The sequence below is a fragment of the Cetorhinus maximus genome, chromosome 21 (assembly GCF_964194155.1).
Source record: "Cetorhinus maximus chromosome 21, sCetMax3.hap1.1, whole genome shotgun sequence".
Lineage (NCBI taxonomy): Eukaryota > Metazoa > Chordata > Chondrichthyes > Lamniformes > Cetorhinidae > Cetorhinus > Cetorhinus maximus.
The window spans coordinates 27,047,781-27,075,634 of NC_135899.1; the positions used below are offsets into that span (position 1 = coordinate 27,047,781).

The window sequence follows — 27,854 nt, forward strand, 5'->3', positions numbered from 1 at the left end:
GAATTTTTCCAGCTATTTTTGTTTTTATTTCAGACTTCCTGCATCTGCAGTATTTTGCTTTTATCAGGCATGCCTGGTGAGTAGCTTTTACTTAAAAATTCGATGTACTCACAGTAAAAGGCCGAGGCCCAGAGACGGAACTGATTTTACCCTCGTCGCCAATTGTGATGGCTGGACAGAGCAGACAGATTTCCTCAAGAAGCAGTTATCTTTATTACAGATTGATTTACAGGTGCTTTCACACTCAATCAGGGCTTGCATCAGGAAGCCCCACGCCCCCATCCTGCCCCCCCAGCTTATCCACACTACAAGCTCACTGGTTGGGGCCCCTGCAGTACACCACATGACCTCCGACTGACAGAACGGAGGGACCAAAGCCCAGTTACCCCAATTACCATGGCTGAATCCCCCAGTATCAACATCCTGGGGCTTACCATTGATCAGGAACTAAACTGGACCAGCCATATAAATACTGTGGCTACAAGAGCAGGCCAGAGGTTAGGAATCCTGCGGAAAGTATCTCAACTCCTGACTCCCCAAAGCCTGACCACCATTTGCAAGGCACAAGGCAGGAGTGTGATGGAATATTCTCCACTTGCGTGGATGAGTGCAGCTCCCACAGCACTCAAGAAGCTTGACACCATCCAAGGAAAAGCAGCTGTTTGATTGGCACCCCATCCACAAACATTCACTCCCTCCACAACCGATGAACAGTAGCAGCAGTGTTTGCCATCTACAAGATGCACTGCAGGAAATCACCAAGGCTCCTTAGATCGCACCTTCCAAACCCATGACCACCACCATCTAGAAGGACAAGGGCAGATAGATGGGAACAGCACCACCTGGAAGTTCCTTTCCAAGCCACTCACCATCCTGACTTGGAAATATATCGCCATTGCTTCAGTTTCACTGGGTCAAAATTCTGGAACTCTCTCCCTAACAGCACTGTGGGTGTACCTACACTACATAGACTGCAGCGGTTCAAGAAGGCAGCTCACCACCACCTTTCCAAGGACAGCTAGTGATGGGCAAACAATTCTGGCTTAGCGAGTGATGCCCACATCCCATGAATGAATAAAAAAAAACCTCCTCAAGCCTCTGCACCACTCCCTATCTCTGTAACCTCCTCCAGCCCCTATACTCTTCCCTACCTCTGTAACCTCCTCCAGCTCTACATCCCTCCATATCTCTGGACGACTCTCAGTTGTTTTGTTTATTCATGAATTGAATAATTGATGTAACCGGATATTTCACTGCGCTCTTGAACTGCTCCCTGAACTTGGACTGAGTCACACCATAAATAAATGCGTTTGTACAGCAATTTAAACTCAGCAACATAACTGCAACTTCTGAAATATATAGAGAATCATTGTCGTATTCAGGACTAATTCCTGTAATATTGTAATAAAAGAAGTCTATAACATACAAAAGCCACAGGAGTATGAAGCTGCCGGATATGGTGAAGAGTAAAATCATAGACTTCCTTCTGCTCTCCATCTCGTGGTCACAGCGATTCTCTCCCTTGTTCTGACCCCTCAGTCCCTTACGGACTCGGCTGGTCACTAAAATGTACCTGACTGTCAGGGCGTTGAGCAACAGAATTAAAACATATGGGAGCAATGGGGTCAAAATCTTATCAAACCAGTCAAATGCCACCCAAGATGGATCAGTATGATAGCTAGCCTTTGCAATACAGTACCAGGGTACGTTGTCAATTATCTCTCCAGGTTCAGATGTAAAGTAGAAGGGAATGTTTTTTAAACAGATCAGAATGCAGTTTGTTGACAGAACCACAGCCACAGTTTTCTCGGTGCAATATTTTGTTTTCAGCTTCCGGCAACAAATGGCCACAAATCGATCAAAGGAGAAAGTGACAGTGAACCAGACAGAACATTCTGTTGCTGCATAAAATAGGACAATGTTAACACTGCACACAGGGGTGATGTTCAGGAAAGATACAGGGAAATAATAAGAACTTATCCGCCACAGTATGACCCCAGTGATAATGACCAGTAGATCTGCCATTGCCATGGCCACCAAGTAGCGAGCGGTGCAGGTGGAGAGGCTGCACTTTCCCCGGGACAGGATCACAATCACCACTAAATTAACTGTAAGGGATAAAAGAGAATGAAAATTACTGAACAAAGATTTTGCACGTTGGAAAGGTTGGGTCAGGTCAGAGGTTAAAAAAATCACATCAACAACCTGACCCCAAACTACATCCACCACCACTTTTGGGTTTAACAAAGGTGGGTCAGAGGGTGAATAGCCCATCTGCTTCAATATTGTAGTGAGGCTGGTGGCCTCTGATTTGACCTGTTTCATAGCTCAAGCTTAATGGTCTTTGGGCTTTAAAGTGGGGAGAGACATGGGCAGAAATATAAGTGGACATCTAGCACAGACATCAGAATGAAGAAATTCATGCATGTTGTTGGGCAGTGGGAGCTGCATGAAGGAATGGATGAGGAAACAGAGCCTGAAAAGGTGAGGGAGATAGATCTGTGAGGTGCAGAGCTAAAGTGACAACTCATAATTGAATACATTTATCAAACAATTTGAACATTTATGGTAGTAAGGGTGAGATAATTGGGAAAGTAATCAAAGGAACAAAGAGTTCCACAAGTAGAGATTCACAAACCATTCAAAGTCACAATGCAGCTTAACAAGTTCATAGAAAAGTAAACAAAGCACTGAGTTTCTTATTTTAAAGGAATAGAATTGAAAATCAGGGAGGTTATATTAAACTTATATAGAGCAATTAACATACTGTACACAATTTTGGACTTCATATTACGAAAAGGGTTTCTAGGAATGTAAGAAGATGCAAATTGTTCCACAAAATTGCAATCAGGAATGAGCAGTTATAATTATCTGGAAAGAGTTGGGTTCTTTTCTTCAGAAAAGAAAATGCCTAATAAAGGATGTAATTTTACGAAGGGGTTTGATAGTGTCGACATAGAGAAGATATTTCCAGCTGGTGTGGGCTCGAAAATTATTGTCATCAAGGTTAGATTGTCAGTAATAAATCCAAGAAAACATACAGGAGAAACATCTTTAATCAGAGAATGCTTAGAATGTGGAACTCACTACAACTTGGAGTAGATAAACTGAGTGAAGCACAGATTTATTGAAGGATAAGCTAGGCAAGGGCATGACGTAGAAAGCAGTAGAACATTACGCTGATGGAATCAGTTGAAGAGGGATGGGAGTAGGCTCATGTGGAGCATAAACACCAACAGAAACCAGTTGGGCCAAATTATCTGCATTTTTGCTGCAAATTCAAGTCAATTCTATATAATCTGAGTATTAATTAATCACAGTCATCAGTTCCCTAATAACATTGCAGATATTGAAATGTTTATTCTATTGAAGCAGTGCACTATTTATTTCATTATTTACAGTTTAGTCACATATGTATTTGTTGTCCTTGGATTAATCTCTATTTCATGAAAACTCTGTGTTCTTTGTGCCGTCACTTGAAGGGACACACTTCACTGATTAATATTTGGTGGAGCAGTAATTATCTATGACTGAGAGTCTTGACATCGAATCCACATCAACCTCAGGCCTTAATTCTCAAACACCAACTAACAGCAAAAATATTCTCAATGGAATGTGTCTGTGTGTGTGTGCATGTGTGTGTGTGTGTATGTGTGTGCTCACTGGTCTGGTTTTAATCTGTCACTGATAATGTTACATACTGATCTAGTTGTCACAACTATACAGATCAGCAATATCATTTTGTTAAGTCAAATGCCCTGAATGACCACCTCGGTTTTATTCTATTACATCAGCTGAAAATAAACTTCTTTGTCACCCACAGCCTCCCTGCTTTATCAAGTAATTCCCTTCAATGGAATATGAAGCAGAGCTGAATCAGATGCCAGCGAAGGTAATTCTAAGAGGGAAGTCAACATTGGGCGTATCTGTCACTGTAGAATTGTACTGAGTGTGGGTCACTAACCGGAGTTGAACAAGCTGGTTCTATTTTTAAATCATCATTTAGATGACTGACCTCTGAAATGCATGGAGTTGTCCCCATGCTTCACGAATGGAATCGATGTCCATGGAGAATATTTTTGCTGTGTTTGAGAATTGAGGTCTGAGATCGATATGGGTAAGATGTCAAGACTCTCAATCATAGATAATTACTGCTCCATCAAATATTAATCGGTTACAGCAGTGAGCAATTCAATAAGCATGGCCCAACATTCAGGCCCTGCAATAGACAGATCACTCATCACCCATAGATTCTCAGGACCATGATGGGGGAAAGGAATTAATCAGCAGAAAAACAAATAAATAAATCGATACACCTAGAGTAAGAATAAATCTTTAACAAGAGAATTTAACTGCAGCAACAATCCTGTCCCACTGTTTACCTGTTAGTAAATAGTTAACATCTGTTTCTGTTGGTGCAGTTCAAGTGGAAATGGATAAATATCAATACATTCAACTTTTTTACACTAATTCTCAAACGCCAACCAACAGCAAAAATATTCTCCATGGACATCGATTCCATTCATGAAGCATGGGGACAACTCCATGGATTTCAGAGATCGGTCACCCAAAATGATGATTTAAAAATAGAACCAGCTTGTTCAACTCCAGTTAGTGACTCGCAGTCAGTACAATTCTGCAGTGACAGAGACACCTGGTGTTAGCTTCCCTCTTAGAATTACCTTCACTGGTATCTGATTCAGCTCTGCTTAATATTCCATTAAAGGGAATCACTTGATAATGCAGGGAGGTTGTGGGTGACAAAGAAGTTTATTTTCAGCTGATGTAATAGAATAAAGCCAAGGTGGTCATTCAGGGCATTTGACTTAACAAAATGATATTGCTGACCTGTATAATGGTGACAACTGGATTAGTATGTAACATTATCAGTGACAGATTAAAACCAGACCAGCGAACACAGACACACACACAGACCCAGACAGATTCACACCACATCTAAGGTCATACTCACTTACCAGGTACACCAATGATGGCAAGAATCATATAGTATATTTTCCTTACACTGTGAAAAGTTTCCATACTTGTCAGTATGAAGTGATCTGCCCCTTCGTACTGCAGGCAATCAGTCTGTATTAAACCTTGAGTTGATAACATACACAGATTCTTTAATTTATACCCAGTGGGATCCCAACAGGGACATTGAGGTTGCAACAACATTAAAGTTGAATTCTCAAAAAAAAACAAGGAGACCAATTATGACAGCTGAGTTACATCCCTGTTGTGATAGAATATATTTAGTGTTGTGGTTGAATTAAAGAACCCTAACGACTGACCAATTTTGACCACTTTAATTAGCTAATGAAAATTGGAAGCTGTATTCTCCCAGATCAAACACGATCAGATCCATCTCTAGATCTCACATTGTTTCAGTGATCACTTTACTCTGCCGTGTCCATTCAGTAATTACATGACAAATCTGAACTGCCCTCTCAGAGCTGCTCTACTACGCTCTGGGATGTGGCTGCCCTCTTTAACTGTGGTCGTTCAGTTAAATAAATCAGGTGGAGATTTTTTGTCAGTGGATCCTCAAACTAATACAGCCCTCCAACTAATTCTACAATGACAAATAGTCCCGGTGATGCCCGACCTTTGAGAGTTTGCTGTGATGCTATCTGATTTAGCTGTACACAATATTCCATGGAAGGGAATAACGTGGTAATTCAGTGAGGCCTCAGGCTAATACAATACCTGAAACTATGTCAGCACCTCAAACTAATACATCCTCTCAAAATAACACAGTGCTTAAGCTAATACAGCCCCTAAAGATAGGGCAGGAATGGCAGGTCGACATTCTTGGTTACAGAGTTTTTAGACAAGATAGAAAGGGCTGTGGAAAAGGATGTAGGGTAGCGATGTTGATAAATGAAACAATTATGTCTGAGATGACGATAACGTGCTAAAAGGTTCACCAAATCAGGCCATGTGGGTTGGCCTGAGGAATGAAAAAGGGACAATTTCACTGCTGGGGTTGTGCGATAGACCTCCCCCAAGCAGTAAGTGGGAGATAGAAGAGCAAATATTTCGGCAAATCTCTGAGAAATGCAAAAACAGTAGGGCATTAATAGTGGGGGATTTCAACCACCCTAACATTAACATTAATCGGGATGGAATTAGCGTGAAAGGCAGAAATGGAGCAAAATTCGTAAAATGCATTCAGGAGAATGTTTTCAGCCTCGACATGCAAACCCAATATAAGATGGGACAGTTCTGGACTTTGTCTCAGGACATGAATCTGGGCAGGAGAGTGGAAGTGGAAGTGATCATAATGGAGTTAGACTTAGGGTAGTTATGGAAAGCGACCAAGAGAGGCCAGGAATCAAAGTTCTCAACTGGGACAAGCTAATTTTATTATGATTTAGCCAAAGTGGACTGGAAGCAGATAGTTGAAAGTAAATCAGTGCCAGAACAATGGGAAGTATTCAAGGAAGCAATAGTGATGGCTTAGAGCCAATGGGTTTCCTTAAGGAAATAGGGTTGGGCTAAAAAAAAATCCAGAGCCACTTGATGACTAGGGGCTTAAGGGAGAGAAGAGAGAAGGAAAAGGGAAGGTTATTACTGATGCTGAGTGGTCAATTTTGCAGAAAAATTAGAAAAAAATTGCCACAGTTAAACTCAATGAATCATATCTTAAAGACAATCTCAGGCACCACCATCACCTTCACTGGATATGTCCTGTCTCACCAGCAGGTCAGACACATCAGGCGTGACGACACAATGCTATACAGTTGGGGGGAGTTGCCCTGGGACTCCTCAACATTGAATCCAGACCCCATAAAGTCTCACAGCATCAGGTCAAACATGGACAGACAACCCTCCTGCTTTTTGCCATTTACTGCCCCTTCTGTTCAGCTGATGAATCAGTGCTCCTCCATGTTTAATACCAATTGGAAGAAACACTGAGGGTTGCAAGGGCTCAGGGTCCACTTCAGGTGTGGAAATTCGACATCCATCACCAAGAGTGGCTTGGTAGCACCACTGCAGACCGAGATAGCCGACCCCAAAGGATATAGCTGCTAGACTGGGCCTGTGGCAGGTTGTGAGGGAAGAAACAAGAGGGAAAAACCTACTTGATCACCAATCTACCTGTTTCAGACGAACCTTTCCATGACGGTATTGGTAGGAATGATGGTCACACAGTCCTTGTGGAGATGAAGTGCTGTTTTCAAATTCCATCATGTTGTGTAGCATCACCATCATGCTAGGTGGATAAACTTGGAAGAGATCAAAACTAGGCATCCATGAGACACTGTGGGCCACCAGAAGAAGCACAATGGTATTCAACAAAATCTGCAACCTCATGGGCTGTCAATCTCCCTAAGACTTCCATTACCATCAAGCCAGGGGGCAAACCTCGGTTCAATGAAGAGTACAGGAGGGGATGCCACAGGCAGCACCAGGCATACCTAAATGTGAGGTGTTAACATGGTGAAGCTCCTACACAGGCATACTCATATTCCAAACAGTGAAAGCAGAATGCGGTAGACAGAGCTAAGTGACCACACAACCAAAAGGTCCAGGTCATAGCTCTGCACTCCTGCCCCATCTAGTCATGAATGGTGGTGGACATTTAAACAGCCAACCAGAGGGGCAGATTCCTGAAATATCCTGATCCTCCATGACGGCTGAACCCAGAACATCAGTGCAAAAGATGAGGCTGAAACATTGCAAGCATCTTCAGCCAGAAGTGCCAAGTGGATGATCCATCTTGGCCTGCTCCCAAGGCCTCCAGCAACACAGGTGCCAGTCTTCAGCCAATTCCAGCTGATATCAAGGAATGGCTGAAGGCACTGGATACTGCAAAGGCTCTCAACACTGACAGCCTTCTGTAATAATGCTGAAGATGTCTGCTCTACAACAACTTGTTGTACCTCTAGCCAAGCTCTTCTAGTACAGCTACAACACCAGCATCTATCCAACAACATCGAAAATTGCCCAGGTGTGTTCTGTCAACAAATCCAACCTGGCCAATTACCACCCCATTAGTTTACTCTCCATAATCAGTAAAGTGATGGAAGGGGTCATTGACAATGCTATTAAATGGCACTTACAAGGCAATAACCTGATCACTGATGTTCAGTTTTGGCTCTGCCAGGGCCACTCAGCTCCTGACCTCAATACAAGCTTGGACCAAACATGGGGAAAAAAAAGAGCTGAACTCCAGAGGTGAAGAGAGATTGAACGCCCTTAGCATCAAGGCTTCAGTTGACTGAGTATGGAAGAAAGCAACCCTTGCAATTTGAAGTCTTTAGCGATTAGGGATAAAATTCCCCACAGGTTGGAGTCATACCTAGCACAAAGGAAGATGGTTGTGGTTGTTGGAGGTCAGTCATCTCAGCTCCAGGACATCACTGCAGGAGTTCCTCAGTGTATTGTGTCCTAGGCCCAACCATCTTTCGCTGCATCATCAATGACCTTCCTTCCTTCATAAGGTCAGAAGTGGGAATGTTAGCTGATCATTGTACAACTCTTCAGATGCTGAAGCGGCCCATGTCCATATGCAATAAGGAGTCAATCATCAGCAGAATCAAATCCTCAACTGAACATCACAATAGCATTTTCGTTGGTCAGGTGCAATTGTATCCCAGGGAGGGATCACTATAGGTGTGGGTTCTGTGCTGGAGAGATTGGGTTGATTGGCAGCTATATCAGTCAATCATCATTAGAGCTGTATTTCCTGATCTACTTTACCATGCAAATCAACTTTTCAGCAGGGTAAAACACATTGATATGGAATAAATTCACCTGGTTCATTCCTCTGCTGTGAGCGCACAGTTTGGTAATAAAGAAGGGAAGAGCTGTTGAGCTAATATTACTAACTGTCCAGTCTCATCATTGTTTGTGTCATGGCTTGCAGCCCAGAGAATAGGAGTTATGGAGAATCCCTGACCTGTTCCCTTTGTCCCGGGATATTTGTTGACCCTGTCCTGATGGATTGTGACTGTAATTTCTACCGCTCCTGCATTGTGTCCTACAATAAGGTGCGCGGGTTGTGGGGAGGAGGGTGGAGGGGTGTGGTGAGGGTTCATGGGTGGTCTCTGTCTGTTGCACAGTTTTGGGAGGAGAAGGTGGCAGAGTGGTAATGTCACTAGACTAGTAATCAAGAGACCCAGGTTAATATCTTGGGCTCATGGGTTCAAATCCCACCACAACAGCTGGTGGATTTTGAATTCAGTTCCTAAATCCGGTATATAAAAGCAAGTCTCAGTGATGGTGACCATGATGACTATCATCAATTGTCATAAAAACCCATCTGGTTCACTAATGCCCCTTTAGGGAAGGAAATCTGCTGTCCTTACCCCTGGTACCTCTGACCGTGGAGCACTCCTTCAGCACTGCCCTTCCTACAGTGCACTACTGCCCCTCTGACTGTGTGGCGTTCCTTCAGTACTACACAGAAGATGTTGACATTGATTATCTGCTCAGATCTCTAGAGTGGGTCTTGAATCCAAGACCTTTTCACCAGAGAGGCAGCCAATTGGCTCCAAGGCAACATCTGTTGATTTCATAATCGTTTGGTGTGGACAATGTCAGGGATATTGAAGGGCTTCTACTTTTAAAATCACCTGCCTTGACTGGAAACAATTCATCTCTATTAATCCTGTTGAATCCTAAAGTCCATGTATATATTTGATCCTATTTCCTTAAGGAAATGGGTTGCGATCCTCAATGAACAAGAGTAACTGTTGATGGAACCGCTGGAAACTCAGGTGGAAAGTAACTTGGCAGGAATGGAAAGGAACCTGACAGAAATATGCGCAATGCTCTTCTCCACTGAGCTGGACATCACTAACTTTGAGGCTGAACTGGAACGAGATGACTTGGCCTCTCTTAAGGCACACACTCTGCTCATCTGCTCTTCCCCACCACCTGCTATTGATTCTTGCTGAAGGGATCTGTCCCCTCCAAGTGACTCCTTTCCATGGGAAGGTGAAGATCTGTAACTTGACTTGCAAGATGCTCAGCAACAAAGCGAAAACTTAACCAGAGTTTCATTTGCTGACGCATGTTGGTTTAACTGGATTTATTATAGTCTCGCATGTTTCTTCTCACCAAAATGCATTGTTTTGCATTTCTTTCCAGTAAGCCCAGTTGACAAGTGTATGTCCTGCTACCCTCCCCCTCACTGTGTTTTCTGTCATCTGTAAACTTTGAAATGATGCTTTGTAGACTCAAATCCCAGCCATTAGTGTATATCAAAACCAACAGGTTCCTAGTACAGACACAGGTGACACCACTGCATAACCTATCTCCAGGTCGAAAACATAACAGTCCCACACTATTTTCAGCTTTCTATCCCATAACCAATTTCATATCCATGCAGCCGCTGTCCCTTTAAATCCCATGGGTTTTAATTGTGTTAAACTCTATCATATGGTACTTCATCCAAATATTCCAAACTTATGCCTTATTTTTAAAAGAAACAATTCTTTACCCTGCAGTTATTGGTTCTATAAAACCATCTTAACCCTGAGACCTGATGGTTGGGGAGGTCCGGAGGGAATGAATGACAACACATATCCACCTTGCCCAGATAAAAGCAAAAAAATGCGGATGCTGGAAATCTGAAACAAAAACAAAAATTGCTGGAAAAACTCAGCAGGTCTGACAGCGTCTGTGGAAAGAAAGACAGAGTTAACGTTTCGAGTCCGTATGACTCTTCAGAACTAAAGAGAAGTAGAAATGTGGTGAAATATATACTGTGTAAGGGGGGTGGGATAGGTGAAGCTGGATAGAAGGCCAGTGATAGGTGGAGGCATAGGAGAGATTGCAAAAGTTGTCATAAAGAAAAGGTCGAAGGGGTGTTGATGGTGGTGACATTAGCTAAAGGATGCGCAAATGGTGACATTAAGAGTTGAAAGCAGGATGAGCAAGTGACAGATGGCCCAAGTAGGGGTGGGGTGAGGGGACGGTTTGGGAGCAAAGATCAAATTAGGCTAAAATGTGGGGATAAAACAATGAATGGAAATGTTTAAAAATAATAATAGAAATAGATGGGGAAAAATATATATACACAAAAATTAAAAAATATATATTTGAAAAAAGAGGATAAAAAAGGGGTGAGGATGGGGGAGAGAGTTCATGATCTGAAGTTGTTGAACTCAGTGATAAGTCCGGAAGGCTGTAAAGTGCCTAGTCGGAAGATGAGGTGCTGTTCCTCCAGTTTGCGTTGAGCTTCACTGGAACATTGCAGCAGGCCAAGGATGGACATGTGGGCATGAGAGCAGGGTGGAGTGTTGAAATGGCAAGCAACAGGGAGGTCTGGGTCATTCTTGCAGACAGAACTGAAGGTGTTCTGCAAAGCGGTTACCCAGTCTGCGTTTGGTCTCTCCAATGTAGAGGAAACCTCATTGGGAGCAGCGAATGCAGTAGACTAAATTGAGGGAAGTGGAAGTGAAATGCTGCTTCACTTGAAAGGAGTGTTTGGGCCCTTGGACAGTGAGGAGGGGGGAAGTAAAGGGGCAGGTGTTGCACCTTCTGCGGTTGCACAGGAAGGTGCCATGGGAGGGGTTTGAGGTGTAGGGAGTGATGGAGGAGTGGACCAGGGTGTCCCGGAGGGAACGATCCCTGCGGAATGCTGAAAGGGGTGGGGTTGAAGGGAACATGTGTTTGGTGGTGGCATCATGCTGGAGTTGGTGGAAATGGTGGAGAATTATCCTTTGAATGTGGAGGCTGGTGGGGTGAAAAGTGAGGACAAGAGGGACCCTATCATGGTTCTGGGATGGGGAGGAAGGTGTGAGGGCAGAGGCACGGGAGATGGGTCGGACACAGTTGAGGGCTCTGTCAACCACCATGGGTGGGGAACCTCGGTTAAGGAAGAAGGAAGACATGTCAGAACCACTGTTTTGGAAAGTGGCATCATCAGAACAGATGCGACGGAGGCAAAGGAACTGAGAGAATGGGATGGAGTCCTTAGAGGGAGCAAGGTGTGAGGAGTTGTAGTCGAGGTAGCTGTGGGAGTTGGTGGGCTTGTAATGAATATTGGTGGACAGTCTATCACCAGAAATTGAGACAGAAAGGTCAAGGAAGGGAAGAGAAGTGTCAGTGATGGACCATGTGAAAATGATGGAGGGGTGGAGATTGGAAGCAAAATTAATAAATTTTTCCAGGTCCAGACGAGAGCATGAAGCTACACTGAAACAGTCATCGATGTACCAGAGAAAGAGCTGTGGGAGGGGGCCTGAGTAGGACTGGAACATGGAATGTTCCACATACCCCATAAAGAGACAGGCATAACTGGGGCCCATGCGGGTACCCATAGCCACACCCTTTATTTGGAAAGACCAAACGCAGACTGGGTGACTGCTTTGCAGAACACCTTCAGTCTGTCCGCAAGCATCACCCAGACCTTCCTGTCGCTTGCCATTTCAACACACCACCCTGCTCTCATGCCCACATGTCCGTCCTTGGCCTGCTGCAATGTTCCAGTGAAGCTCAACGCAAACTGGAGGAACAGCATCTCATCTTCTGATTAGGCACTCTACAGCCTTGCGGGTTTAACATTGAGTTCAACAACTTCAGATCATGAACTCTCTCTTCCATCTTCACCCCTTTCTTATCCGTTTTTTCCAAATATTTATTTTTTAATTTTATATATACATATATTTTTTCTCACCTATTTCTATTATTATTTTAAAAATTCATTTCCATTCGTTGTTTTATCCCCACCTTTTAGCCTATTTTGATATTTTCTCCCACACCATCCCCTCCCCCCACCCCACCTCCATTAGGGCCATCTATCACTTGCTTATCCTGCTTTCTACTCTTAATGTCACCTTTAACACCTCCTTTAGCCAGTATCACGACCATCAACACCCCTTTGACCTTTTGTTCATGACATCTTTTGCCTCCACCTATCATTGGCCTTCTATCCAGCTTCACCTATCCCACGCCCTTTAACAGTACATATTTTATCACATTTCTATTTCTCTTTAGTTCTGAAGAGGAGTCATATGGACCCGAAACGTTAACTCTGTCTTTCTCTCCACAGGTGTTGTCAGACCTGCTGAGTTTTTCCAGTAATTTTTAGTTTTGTTCCACCTCTCCCAGGTTAATTGACTTAAATGTCCTTTAGTATTTCACGTTGCAAATACAGACAAACTTTATTTCTGTTTTCATTTTAAGGTTTAAATGGGACATGAACAGTGAACAGAGCTCTGGCCCAGTTTGGTTCCTCATGTTGTCCTTCCCTCCCTCTCTCCCTTTCTTTCACCCTCCCTCTCGCCACCACCACGCTCCCCCTCACTTTGCCTCTCTTTCTCTTTCTTTTGCCAATCATGTGGGGCCCTCTGATTATTGATTCTTCAGCCATTGATTGGATACAGTTTCTGTTGATTTACCTTTCATGACACAGCGCCTTGATCCAATCTCCTTTTAGGCTTCTTGCGCGAGGGAGAACTGCCCCAGCTTCTCAAGCCTCTCCATGTAACTGTAATAAACTCATCGCTGGATGAGTTTTTTTTGGCAATCTCTTCTGTATACTTATCAAATCCTTCACGTTCTCCTGAAGTGCAGTTCCCAGAATTGGACACAATGCTCCAGCTACCAATATTTTATAATGGTTATACATAACTTCAGGGGGGAATGGTGTAATAGCATCTTTAACTTCCTGATGTACTGTACTGGGAAGGAGGAGGAAAGAGGGACCTTGGCTTACACTGTTGAATGAGGACATCACCCCTTCAAGTAAAGCAGTCCCTCAGCATTGAGATGTGGAGCCTCTTGATTTCCCATTTTGAGCTCCATATCCTTCTGACTGGGAGCTGAGCTGCCAACCTGACCATTCCTGTGCACAAACCAGCTTTGCGTTGGTCCTGGAAATATAACCAGATCCTGTGACCTCTACTACATAGAAGGGCCAGGTCAGCAGTTGGATAGAAACACCCACCACCTGAAAGTTCTCATCCAAGCCACTCACCATCCTGACTTGGAAATATATCGCCGTTCCTTTCCTGTCGCTGGGCCAAAACCTGAATCTCCCTCCCCAACAGCACTGTGGGTGTACCTACACCGTAGGGACTGCAACAGTTCAAGAAGGCAGCTCATCACCACCTTCTCAAGGGCAATTAGTGATGGTCAATAAATGTTTGCCTTGCCAGTGACACTCATGAATAATTTGAAAAAAAAACAAGCCGGAATACGATTCCTTTCGTGTACCCATATTAATTCTTACATTGTAACAATAACAGCATTCAATGAGAACTTGATCTGAAGTGGAATAACATCTTCATCCCAGGATATCACTGCAGGAGTTCCTCAGGATAGTATCCAAGGCCCACCTGGTCTTCAGTTGCTTAATCAATAACCTTCCCTCCATCATAAAGTCAGAAGTGGGGATGTTTGCTGATGATTGCACAATGTTTAGTAACATATTCACGACTGCTCAGATACCAAAGCAGTTCGTATCCATTTGCAGCAAGAACTGGACAACATTCAGGCTTGGGCTGATAATGACAAGTGACATTTGCAAGTGCCAGGCAATAGCCATCTTCAACAAGAGAGTATCCAACCATCTCCCCTTGATCCTGGGGGTTACTATTGACCAGAAACTGAACTGGACCAGCTATATTGTCACAAAAAGTGTATTACAGCCAAAAATTACTTCAGGCATATCAAACTTTTTAAGGAAACCAGTGATTTTTAAAAGAAACATAAGCAAAGACACTGAGCAAAAGATGTTTGATAATGTAAAGGGACTGCTTCCTGGAAAATTCCTATGTGGATTATAGTTGACCGACTGGTCCTGAGAGAACATTGAATGTCACACCTGGAAAGGTGTCATGGCCTTCTTCAAGGGAAATAAGAAAGATGCAAAGGACAGAACTTTAATCTCCTATGGTTGCAGAGACAAAAGACTGACTTAGATGCCTTAGCAGTCACCCAAAAATCCAACACCTGTTGATTTACATCTCAGAATGTGTTGATAGTTCTGAGATGAATGCAAGACATGACTATTTTCTCTCCTGGAATACAGAGGGAAAAATGGGTTAAAAAGCTAGCTGCAGAGTAGTGCAATGTGTGCTGGTGTGCTGTGAGAGTGACAAAAACAAGAAGAGAAACAGCAACCAGTTACCCTGCAGTTTTCAGGTGAAGTCTCCCTCTCTCTCTCTCTCTCCCTGTTGCTGCAGGTAAGGCTCAGCAGAAGCCACAATCAAAAAGGAAATAGGACAGCCTCTTCAGCTACCCTGAAGAACTAAATGTCTCCAACTAATTGCAAGTCTGCCAAGGTCAGCTTTATCAGAATCACCCAACTTAACAACTGCAACGTACCACCATCTAAGCATCACAGACAAGCAAAGGACTGATTTGTATATATATTTTTTAACTTTTATTTGGACTCTTCTCATTTCTGATCTATGTGTATATTGTTGCATTTTCATTATTTTTCTCAAGTTTTAGTAGCTAATAAACTTACTCTTTCTTTGACTCAAAAAAGCCTGGTGAAATTGACTCCTTAATAAAAGTAAATATATTTGGACTGGGAAAAGGTATCCACAGGGAAAGGATTTTTAAATTATCCAAGTTGCGACCAACCGAGGGGGTTGAATGAAGAAGGGGAGCCAGCTCATTACTCCGTACCCGGGAACATAACAAAATTGGGGTCCCATCCCAGTTGTAACAAATTGGGGATCTCATCCATGAATTTATCAAATTGACCTCGTTTGGGGACCAGTTGTGACAATATAAATACTGTGGCTACAAAGCGGTTCCAAGGCTGGGAATTCTGTGAAGAGTAACTGACTCCCCAACTCCCCAAATCCTGTCCACCATCTACAAAGCACAAGTCAGGAGTGTGATGGAATATTCTCCACTTGCCTGGATGAGTGCAGCTCCAACAACACTCAGGAAGTTTTAAACCATCCAGGGCAAAGCAACTGACTTGATAGCCATCTATCCACCACATTAAGCATTCACTCCCTCCACCACTGACGCACAGTGGCAGCAGCATGCACCATCTACAAGATACACTGCAGCAACTCACCAAGGCTCCTTCGACAGCACCTTCCAAACCCATGACCTCTACCACCTAGAAGGACAAGGGCAGCTGATGCATGCGAACACCACAACCTGCTAGTTCCCTTCCCACACAACACAGCATTCTGACTTGGAACTATATCGTTGTTCCTTCACTGTCACTGGGTCAAAATCCTGGAGCTCTCTTACTAACAGCACATGGAACTAAGTGCATCAAGAGGGCAGCTCAACAATGAGGAATGGGTAACAAATGCTGGCCTTGCAAGCGATATCCACATTCCATGCACTAATGTTTTTGTTAAGTTCTCAACCACCGAACCCATACAGAGTTCGGCCTTGGCGTTTCAGGGCATAGACCACATCCATGGCGGTAACGGTCTTGCGTTTAGCGTGTTCCGTGTAGGTGACCGAGTCTCGGATGATATTTTCCAAGAAAACCTTGAGAACCCCGCGAGTTTCCTCGTAAATGAGGCCGGAGATGCGCTTAACGCCCCCACGACGAGCGAGGCGGCGAATGGCAGGTTTAGTGATTCCCTGGATATTATCTCGGAGGACTTTCCGGTGCCGTTTCGCACCCCCTTTACCGAGACCTTTCCCGCCTTTGCCTCTACCGGACATCACACAAATCAATGTGGCTCAACTAATGAGCCAGAAATTATTGCCCTTGAGGTCATGCTCTTTAATTTAACTCATAGCACCTGGTATTCTCCAAACAGGACCTTCTGCCTTCATTTTCCAATGTGGTTGAAACCAACGTGGATCAAAATAATTGGGTCCATCCCCCCCTCCCTCTCCAATATCTTTTCAAGTCAGTTGAAGTTGTCCATCACCCTGGTACAAGTCAGACAGCATAGTGTCTATTCCAATAATTATTGCATCTCCAGCAACTGCCACATTGCCTTCCCTTCCTCCCTGTCCCCACTTTGGATGGTCTTCAGCTCAAAGCTACCATTGTCTCCACTCTGGCTGTCCTCATGATCGTCTTGATCCTTATTTTCAGAGGCAGCAAGTACATTGTACCTGTTGAATAGGATCAGTTTCAGCAGAACCTCATTCTCTCACTCTCTCCCACCACCCCCACCTCACCACAACCTCCCCCCTCCCCCCCCCCACCCTCCGCCACAATGCCTCCGTATTCCTCTTACTTTGTATACTATCAGTCACAGCAACCTTGCTCTGATCCTGAACACCTCTCTATCAGGATTGACCAAGGATTGCAGTCAACTATCCAGATACTCTTCTCTCTCCCTCCCTTATATGCCTGAGTGTCTCCAACTTTCTCTCCAGCTCAATGTCTCTGTGCCAGAGAGAGTCGGGGCAGACACACCTACTGCAGACTTGTTCACTCGCTCGGGACAATCTCACTGCCCACCAAGCTCCCACATACTGCAGTGCAGACGCACAACCTCCTCTGCCATATCTTACTCCAGATTATTTATGTGGAATTACTGCTTAATGTCTCACTTTTTAAAATTTTTACGCTTTTAACATTGCACCAAGCGACAGAACATTCAATCAAATTTTAAAGACTTACTGCCTCAAGCTTACGTAAACTACTACAAGTTATAAAGTTAGAAATTCAACCGCCTCCTTCCCTCTTTGCCCCAAATTCCAAATTGCAACAAATGTTCAGCTTCTCACTGTGTTGATGCTGCTCCCCACATTCACAGGAGGGTTTACAGGAAGCTGTTTCTAACTGGCTCTGGCTGCAGAGTGAGAGGAAGCCAGGACAGTTATAAAGGCAGAGCTACCCCAGTATGTATTGTGGTTGTGAACGCCCTCCCCCCGCTCTTTAAGACAACAGGACCTTTAGATCTGATGAGAAAATATTCACCATCCGGAGGATGTTGAAAATCTCCCAACTCCCCTTGAGAGAGAACAAGAATGGACCGGAGCAATGCCCTTTGGAGCTGGTACCTTAAGACTCCTGTCAAATGGGGAGGGAAGGGGACTTGAGATGGAGTCCAACCTCCTCAAGTCAAGACATCCGTTGGGAAGAAACTGCCCATTTTGAATCTGCGGGGAAGGAGCAAGAATCTATTTATTACAGTCTTATTTTAATGCTTAACATTTTAAAGTGATTTCAATAAATTGGCTTTGTCTTTGAAGACGCTGGCAAGATAGTGTCAAAAAGCTAAAGAAGGTGTTGGGGAGCCGGTCAAGGTAAAGAAAGAATGAGCTTGCATTTTATAGATTCACAGAATCTTAAACAGCACAGAAGGAGGCCATTCGGCCAATTGTGTCTGCTCTGCACCAGCTCTCCAATAAGCGTTATGACCTAGTGCTATTGCCCTGCCTTTTCCTCGTGCCCCTGCACCTAGCTTGTATTCAAATAATCATCCAATGCCCTCTTGAATGCTTCAATTGAATCAGCCTCCACTACACTTCCAGGCAGTACATTCCTGACTGGAACCACTAGTTGTGTGAAAAAGTTTTTTTCTCACGTTACATTTGCTTCTTTTGCAAATCACTTTAAATTTGTGACCTCTCGTTCTTGATCCCTTTATGAGTGGAAACAGCTTCTCCCTATCGACTCTGTCCAGCCCCCTCATAATTTTGAAAACTTCTATCAAGTCTCCTCTCAGCTTCCTCCTCTTAAAGGAGAAAAGTCTCAACTTCTCCAATCCACCCTCATAGCTGAAATTTCTCACCCCTGGAACCATTCTTGTAAACCTCTTCTACACTCTCTCCAATGTATTCACATCCTTCCTGTAACATGGTGCCCAGAACTGTACACAATACTCCAGCTGAGGTCTAACAAGTGTCTTATATAAATTCAGCATAACCTCCTTGCTCTTGTACTCTATGCCCTTATTAATAAAGCCCAGGATACCATATGCTTTATTAACTTCTCTCTCTACCTGTCCTGCCACCTTCAATGATCTATGCACGTATACACCCAGGTCTTTCTGCTCCTGCACCCCCTTCAAAATTTCACACCTTATTTTATATTGTCTGTTCATGCTCTTCCTACCAAAATGCATCACCTCACACGTTTCCACATTGAACTTCATCTGCCACCTATATACCTACTCCACCAACTTGTCTATGTCTTCTTGAAGTTTTACACTGTCCTCCTCACAGCTTACAATGCTCCCAAGCTTCATATCGTCCGCAAACTTTGAAATTATCCCCTCTACACCAAGATCTAGATCATTAATATATATCAGGAAAAGAAAGGGTCCCAATACCGATCCCTGGGGAACTCCACTACAAACCTTCCTCCAGCCCGAAAAATATCCATTGACCATTACTCTCTGTTTCCTATTTTTCAGCCAATTTTGTATCTACATTGCTACTGTCCTTTTTATTCCATGAGCAATAACTTTTCTCACAAGTCTGTTGTGTGGCACTGTGTCAAATGCCTTTTGAAAGTCCATGTACACCACATCAACAGCATTACCCTCATTGACTTTTTCTGTTACCTCTTCAAAAAACTCCAGCAAGCTAGTTAAACATGATTTCCCCTTTAGAAATCCATGCTGGATCTTCCTTATCAGCCTATATTTTCCCATGTGATTACTAATTCTACCCCGAATAATTGTTTCTAGGATCTTGCCCACCACTGAAGTTAAACTGCCTGGTCTGTAATTGCTGGTCTTATCATTACAACCTTTTTTGAGGAAGGGTGTAATGTTTGCAGTTCTCCAGTCCTCTGGCATCATCCCTGAGTCTAGGGAAGACTGAATAATTATGGCCAGTGCCCCTGCAATTTCTACTCTCACTTCCTACAATACCCTTGGATGCACATCTGGTCCTGGTGCAAGAGTAGGGAGGTTATGCTGAATTTATATAAGACACTCGTTAGACCTCAGCTGGAGTATTGTGTACAGTGCTGGGCACCATATTGTAGGAGGGATGTGGACACATTGGAGAGAATGCAGAAGAGGTTTACAAGAATAGTTCCAGGGATGAGAAACTGCAGCCATGAGGATAGAGTGGAGAGGTTGGGATGTTCTCCTTGGAGAGAAGGCAGCTGAGAGGAGATATAATTGAGATGTTAAAAATCTGGACAGAGTAGGTAGGGAGGAGCTGTTCCCGCTCACAAAAGGATCAAGAATGAAAGGGTACAGGTTTAAAGTGATTTGCAAAACAAGCAAGTGTGACGTGAGAAAAAACTTTTTCACACAACGAGTGGTTTGGGTCTGGAATACACTGCCTGGGAGTGTGGCGGAGCCAGGTTCAGTCGAAGCATTCAAGAGACCATTAGATGATTATTTGAATAGAAACAATGTGCAAGGGTCTGGGGGAAAAGGCAGGGCAATGGCACTAGGTCATAATGTTCATTTTGGAGAGCTGGTGCAGACATAATGGGCCAAATGGCCTCCTTATGTGCAGTTAAGATTCTGTGATTCTGTCTCGGGCACTTAGCTGGAGGTCCTGCTGTGGGATCGGAGCATCTGAAATAGGGAGAAGTCTCCAAAGGATGAGAGGAAGAAGCCCCAGCTTCTTAAACCAAGCAGATGTTAATGAGAGTGGCCGAGGCAGTGAGTAGTTAATCATTTACCATCCTATCAAACTGTGGTTCTTGGAGACCCCTGGTGTTGAATACTGGAAATCTGAGTTCAGGACCCCACAGGAAAACAATTTTTTTTATTCGTTTATGGGATGTGGACTTCACTGGCTAGGCCAGCATTTATTGTCCATTCCAAATTGCCCTTGAGAAGGTGGTGGTGAGCTGCCTTCTTGAACTGCTGCAGTCCCTGTAGTGTAGGTACATCCACAGTGCTGTTAGGGAGGGAGTTCCAGGATTCTGACACAGTGACAGTGAAGGAACGGCGATATATTTCCAAGTCAGGATGGTGAGTGGCTTTGAGGGGAACTTCCAGGTGGCGGTGTTCCCATGTATCTGCTGCCCTTGTCCTTCTAGATGGTAGTGGTCATAGGTTTGGAAGGTGCTGTCGAAGGAGCCTTGGTGAATTCCTGCAGTGTATCTTGTAGATGGTACACACTGCTGCCACTGTGCGTCTGTGGTGGAGGGAGTGAATGTTTGTGGATGTGGTGCCAATCAAGTGGGCTGCTTTGTCCTGGATGGTGTCAAGCTTCTTGAGTGTTGTGGGAGCTGCACTCATCCAGGCAAGTGGGGAGTATTCCATCACACTCCTGACTTGTGCCTTGCAGATGGTGAACAGACTTTGGGGAGTCAGAAGGTAAGTTATTCGCTGCAGAATTTCCAGCCTTTGACCTGCTCTTGTAGCCACAGTATTTATATGGCTAGTCTATTCCAGTTTCTGGCCAATGGTAATCCCAGGATGTTAGAAGACTAAAGACAGCATTCCTTTAAATTAGGTAATCTTTATTCTCTCCAATACTGTCCAACTGTTACTCAGGGTGACAAGTGCTGGTCCTGCTTGACCAAGTAGATCAATAGTGTGTTATTCACGGTCTCTTGACCCAAGCAGTTAAGCTGAGTTGCTTGGGCCTCGATATAGCCAGTACCTGATTGGTAGCCTGCTGTTGAGGTGAAACCCCTATCAGATTATTGTACACCCACAGTGTGATAATGGCCATGGTAGATTCACTACAGGTGTCCCAAATATACCTGGAACATGGAGTCCCATTTATATCTCCAGCAGATATCACTGTTCAGACTGGCATTCTTGGACAAAACCTTATCATGTGACTTAAGTCTCCATTCCCATACATGTGTCTCCACCATCCTTGACCTAAGTCCTTAGCGGTTAGTGCCCAACATTCAGAGCAGCACTGCTGAATGAGGTTCACCTCCCTTGTAAAATGATCTATGGCAAAACCCTGCTCAACTCCTCAAGGAGTGCGGCATGTTCCAGTTGCCTGTCTGTCCCCGTGGGGAGTATTCGTTTCCTCTTTCTGGGTAGTATTAGCAAGCAAGTCTCTGTTAGTCTTTGCGCATCATTGCTCAGACCAACATAACTTGCAGTTCCACTCATTTTCCCTCAGACAAGGTGAGGCGATGGCACAGTGATATTGTCACTGAATTAGTAATCCAGAGACTCAGAGTAATGCTCTGGGAACCTGGGTTTGAACTCTGCCACGGCAGAGAGTAGAATTTGAATTCAAAAAAATCTGGGACTATGTTGTGAAAACCCATCTGGTTCACTAATGCCCTTTAGAGAAGGAAATCACAGTGCAGAACAGGCCCTTTGGCCCATCGAGTCTGCACCGACACGTGAGAAACACCTGCCCTACCTACCTAATCCCATTCACCAGCACTTGGCCCATAGTCTTGAATGTTATGATGTGCCAAGTGCTCATCCAGGTACTTTTTAAAGGATGTGAGGAAACCCGCCTCCAACACCCTCCCAGGCAGCACATTCCAGACCATCACCACCCTCTGGGTAAAAAAGTTTTTCCTCACATCCCCCCTAAACCTCCTGCCCCTCACCTTGAACTTATGTTCCCTTGTGACTGACCCTTCAACTAAGGGGAACAGCTGCTCCCTATCCACCCTGTCCATGCCCCTCATAATCTTGTACACCTCGATCAGGTCGCCCCTCAGTCTTCTCTGCTCCAATTAAAACAACCCAAGTCTATCCAACCTCTCTTCAAAACTTAAATGTTTTATCCCAGGCAACATCCTGGTGAATCTCCTCTGCATCCCCTCCAGTACAATCACATCCTTCCTCTAATGTGGCAACCAGAACTGCACACAGTATTCCAGCTGTGGCCTCACCAAGGTTCTACACAACTCCAACATGACCTCCCTACTTTTGTAATCTATGCCTCAATTGATAAAGGCAAGTGTCCCATATGCCTTTTTCACCACCCCACTAACATGCCCCTCCGCCCTCAGAGATCTATGGACACACACGCCAAGGTCCCTTTGTTCCTCAGAGCTTCCTAGTGTCATGCCGTTCAATGAATACTTCCTTGTCAAATTATTCCTTCCAAAATGTATCACCTCACACTTTTCAGTGTTAAATTTCATCTGCCACTTATCTACCCATTTGACCATCCCGTCTGTATCTTCCTGTAGCTCAAGACACTCAACCTCACTGTTGACCACCCGGCTAATCTTTGTGTCATCCGCAAACTTACTAATCCTATCCCCCGCATAGTCATCTATGTCATTTATATAAATGACAAATAATAGGGGACCCAGCACAGATCCCTGTGGTACGCCACTAGACACTGGCTTCCAGTCACTAAAGCATCCTTCTGTCATCACCCTCTGTCTCCTACAACTAAGCCAATTTTGAATTAACCTTAGCAAATTACCCTGTATCCCATGTGCATTTGCTTTCTTTATAAGTCTCCTATGTGGGGCCTTGTCAAAGGCTTTGCTGAAATCCATATAAACTGCATCAACTGCACTACCCTCATCTACACACCTGGTCACCTCCTCAAAAAATTCAATCAAATTTGTTAGGCATGACCTCCCTCTGACAAAGCCATGCTGACTATCCCTGATCAAACCTTGCCTCTCCAAGTGGAGATAGATTCTCTCCTTCAGGACTTTCTCCAATAGTTTCCCTACCACTGACGTGAGACTTGCTGGCCTGTAGTTCCCTGGCTTCTCGCTACAACCCTTCTTAAATAAAACCACATTAGCTGTTCTCCAGTCCTCTGGCACCTTCCCCGTGGCCAGAAAGGAATTAAAAATTTGGGTCAGAGCCCCTGCGATCTCCTCCCTTGCCTCCCTCAGCAGTCTGGGACACAAATCATCTGGACCTGGAGATTTATCCACTTTTAAGCCTGCCAACACCTCCAATACCTTGTCACTCCCTATATCAATTTGCTTAAGAACCTCGCAGTCTCTCTCCCCGAGTTTGATACCTTCATTCCCATTCTCTTGGGTGAAGACGGATGTGAAGTATTCTTCAACACTCTAGTGATGTAATTTGGCTCCACCCATAGATTGCCCCCTTGGTCCCTTATGGGCCCTACTCTTTCCCTGGTTATCCTCTTCCCACTGAAATACTTAGAGAATATCTTAGGATTTTCCCTACTTTTACCAGCCAAAGCATTCTCATATCCCCTCTTTGCTCTCCTAATTGCTTTCTTAAGCTCCACCCACTCCACTAATGCCTCCGCTGATTTGCTTCCCTTATGCCTGCTAAAAGCCTCTCTTTTCCTTCTCACCGTAATCTGAATATCTCTGCTCATCCATGGGCTTGTTACTCCTTCCTATCACTCTAGATAGTGTACCCTCCCCATTTCCTTTTTGAACGCCCCCCACTGCTCCTCTGTAGATTTCCCCACAAGTAGCTGTTCCCAGTCTACCTTAGCCAGATCCTGCCTTATTTTACTAAAATCCACTTTTCCCCAATCCAAAACATTTTTTTTGCAACTTGTCTATTTCTTTGTCCATAACAAACTTAATCTGTACCATGTTGTGGTCGCTATCACTAAAATGCTCCCCCAACACCACCTCAACCACTTGTCTGGCTTCATTCCCCAGAATTAGGTCCAGCACTGCACTGCACCGTCCCTTGTTGGACCCTCTACATATTGACCTAAAAAGTTCTCCTGTACACATTTCAAGAAATCCACTCCATCCAAGCCCTTAATACTATGTCTATCCCAATTAATGTTGGGAAAGTTGAAATCACCTAATATGATTACCCTATTGTTATTGTTTTTACACACCTCCACAAATTGTGCACATATTTGCTCCTCAATTTCCCGCTGACTATCTGGGGGTCTATAATAAACACCTAACAATGTGGCTGCCCCTTTTTTATTCCTAAGCTCTACCCACAAAGCTTCATTCAATGCCCCCTCCAAGATATAATCTCTCCTTGCTGCAGTAACTGACTCCTTAACTAATAATGTAACGCCCTCTCCCCTTTTACCCCCTCCCCTGTCTTGCCTGAAGATTCTATATCCCGGAATGTTGAGCTGCCAATCCTGCCCCTTCCTCAACCACGTTTCAGTGATGGCTATTATGTCACAATTCCACGTGTCAATCCTCACCCTTAACTCATTCGGTTTACCTGTAATACTCCTGGTACTAAAGTAGAAGCCATCCAGCCTTGCCTTACTCCCTTGAAGCTTAATGCAGCTGTACTCCGTCTGACTTGATTGTTTTACTGTATTATGATGTGTCCCTATTCTGCTAACATTCTGTATCCCATCCCCCTGCCGAATTAGTTTAAACTCCTCCCAACAGCACTAGCAAACCCGCCCGCAAGGATGTTAGTCCCACTCTGGTTCAGATGTAGACCGTCCCGCTTGTACAGGTCCCACCTTCCCCCGAAATGGTCCCAGTGATCCAGGAATCTAAAACCCTCCCTCCTGCACCAACTCTTAAGCCACGTATTCATCTGCGCTATTCTCCTATTTCTGAGCTCGCTAGCACGTGGCACTGGGAGTAATCCAGAGATTACAACCCGAGAGGTCTTGCTTTTTAGTCTACTGCCTAACTCCCTGAAATCTTGATGCAAGACCTCATCCCTCTTTCTACCTATGTCATTGGTCCTAACATGTACCATGACCTCTGCCTTATCACCCCCCCACTTCAGGATGCCCTGCAGCCGTTCAGTGACATCCCGGACCCTGGCAACAGGGAGGCAACATACCATCCTGGAGTCACTTTAACGGCCACAGTAGTGCCTGTCTGTTCCCCTAACTATAGATTCCCCTATTACTATTGCTCTTCCTCTCTTCCTCCCCTCCTGTGCTGACAGGCTGCTTGCGGTGCCAGAAACTTGGCTCTGTCTGCACTCCCTGGAGGAATCAGCGCCCTTATCAGCCTCCAAAATGAAATACCGATTTGTGAGCGGGACCCCAGGGTTTCTCTTGGACTGCCTGGTGGTCACCCATTCCCTTCCTTCCTCAAGTCATTTCAGCTGAGGTGTGACCACCTCTCTAAACATGCGATTCATGATGCTCTCAGTCTCGCGGATTCTCCACAGTGTCCCCAACCGCTATTCCAGCTCTGAAACCCGAGCTTCCAGGAGCTGCAGCTGGACACACTTCCTGCACAAATGCTGGTCCCGGGCACTGGAAATGTCCCCGGCTTCCCACATGGAGCACGAGGAGCACACCACAGCTTTGAGCTGTTCTGCCATGACTTGTCTCTTTAAATTAAACCTTTTAAATCAATTACTCTAGGGCCCTTCTTTCCTGATCTTCATTACTATACAATATACAAACTATAAACCACAAAAAAAACCTTAAACTATAAGCGATTAAAGTAGTAAATACTTACCCAACCTTACCCAATACTTACCAGTCATTCCTTTCTCTTGTAGCCCTCACTGCTGCAGCAGGGCAAGACCCCTCCCTGAAGATTTAAGAAGTTGGATAGCAAGGAAAAAATGCAAAGAGCAGCTCTTCCCCTATGCACCGAATTCCCACGATGCACCAAATTGCCATTACCCACACTCACTCTGGCTGTGTCTCACTCAGGATGAGCTCTCTCCCCTGCTTGTGTGCAAGCACACTGTCCTAAATCTGGCCTATATATGACACCAGACCCACAGTAACGTGGTTGACTCTTAAATGCCCTCTGAACAAGGGCAGTTGGGGATGGGCAATAAATGCTGCCTGAGCCAGCAGTGCCCACATCCCATGAATAAATTTTAAAAATTGTCAGTATCAACAACCTGATTTCTAGCATATGATCTACGTTAACAATGAACATGGGCCATTCAACCTGGGCTAAAAACGTGGCGTTGCTTTCCAGGATTGGGGCATTTAAAAAAAAATAATGTGTCTGAAAGTGTCTTTTTCGAGGCAAATTGTGCCAATTTCCCTATGATAAGATCCACATTCTGCACCTTTCAGCCAGTCTGAAAACGGGAGAGCTGCAGCCACATCTGGCAGATAGGATGTCGCTTGAAGCGGTTTTTCTGAAATCATGTGTTCACTGTTTGTCACAGCGAACGTCTTGGAAGTTGGGTTCAATTGTCTTGAACTTCACCCTCACCTTGATCTGCACCTTCCCTGCTGCCAGACTTCACCACAGCAGGGGAGCAGCCTACGCAGCTCTGCCTCGGACTTCCGATGAGGGACAAAGGGAGAAGCAACCCTGAGACCAGTTGCACCAGCAGCTTCAGCTGCCTTCTCCTCAGCCACCTGCCACTTCGCGTAGGCCAAAGTGATGGGCACCAAGACCCGCAACGCAGGGTCTTACAGGCAGTGAGCCAGCTCTTTCAACACGCGTGACCTCCAGTGAATCAGGGGGCTTCGGCTCTCGTGGCTGTTGCTGACACCTGCAGCCCCCTGGAACAAGGCCTCGTTCTCAGTGGAGCAGGTGGGGCACACATTGGTCATCGAGATGCCTGTGGTCATCCATAGGGAGGGGGTGGCATAGTGGTATTATCGCTGGACTAGTAATCTAGAGACCCAGGGCAATGCTCTGGAGACCTGGGTTTGAATCCCACCACAGCAGATAATGAACTTTGAATTCAATAAAAAAAGTCTGGAATTAAAAGTCTAATGATGACTATGAAACCATTGCTGATTGTTGTAAAAACCCCATCTGGTTCACTAATGCCCTTTAGGGAAGGAAATGTGCTGTCCTTACCTGGTATGGCCTACAAGTGACTCCAGACCCACAACAAAGTGGTTTACTCCTAACTGTCCTCTGAAATGGCCTAGCAAGACACTCAGTTCTCTTGGGGATGGGCAATAAATGCTGGCCTAGCCATTTTTCTTCCCCATCCCATGAACGAATGGAGGGAGCAAAAAGTGGTGCCTGTCACCGGAGCCTCTCCCTGCAGCTGAACTGAGTGTGAACTTTGGGTGTCCAGATGAGAATGCAAAAAGCTGCCCGGAGATGAATGAGTGGACCTGCAAGTTATGTTGGTCTGAGCAATGATGCTCAAAGACTGCCGGAGGCTTGCTTGCCAATTCCTGCAGGTGTGTCATCATCAATGTAAACAGCTGGAGAGAGGCTTCCTTTGTGCTGATTGAAAAGCCAAAGTTGTCACGGG

At 44.7% G+C, this 27,854-nt stretch overlaps 1 protein-coding gene across 1 annotated transcript; it reads right to left on the bottom strand.

Annotated features, from left to right (window-relative positions):
- Positions 1-1,200: 1,200 nt before the first annotated feature.
- LOC144695543 (uncharacterized) lies at positions 1,201-27,192 on the bottom strand. The gene is made up of 4 exons (XM_078566416.1): positions 27,053-27,192; positions 16,319-16,600; positions 14,926-14,981; positions 1,201-2,108 (listed from the first exon to the last, which is right to left on the bottom strand). Exons 1-4 carry the CDS (start codon positions 27,190-27,192, stop codon positions 1,201-1,203), a joined length of 1,386 nt encoding a protein of 461 aa, XP_078422542.1.
- Between the last annotated feature and the right edge of the window lie 662 nt (positions 27,193-27,854).

Excerpts from the sequence above, each read along its gene's own strand:
- LOC144695543 (XM_078566416.1), bottom strand. The coding sequence starts at position 27,192 with ATGACCAATGTGTGCCCCACCTGCTCCACTGAGAACGAGGCCTTGTTC. Across the intron at positions 14,982-16,318 it reads AAACGCCAAGGCCGAACTCT|GAGAGAAAATAGTCATGTCT; the intron begins GTATGGGTTCGG and ends TCTGTATTCCAG. Across the intron at positions 2,109-14,925 it reads CTATCAACACATTCTGAGAT|TTAATTTAGTGGTGATTGTG; the intron begins GTAAATCAACAG and ends TATCCCTTACAG.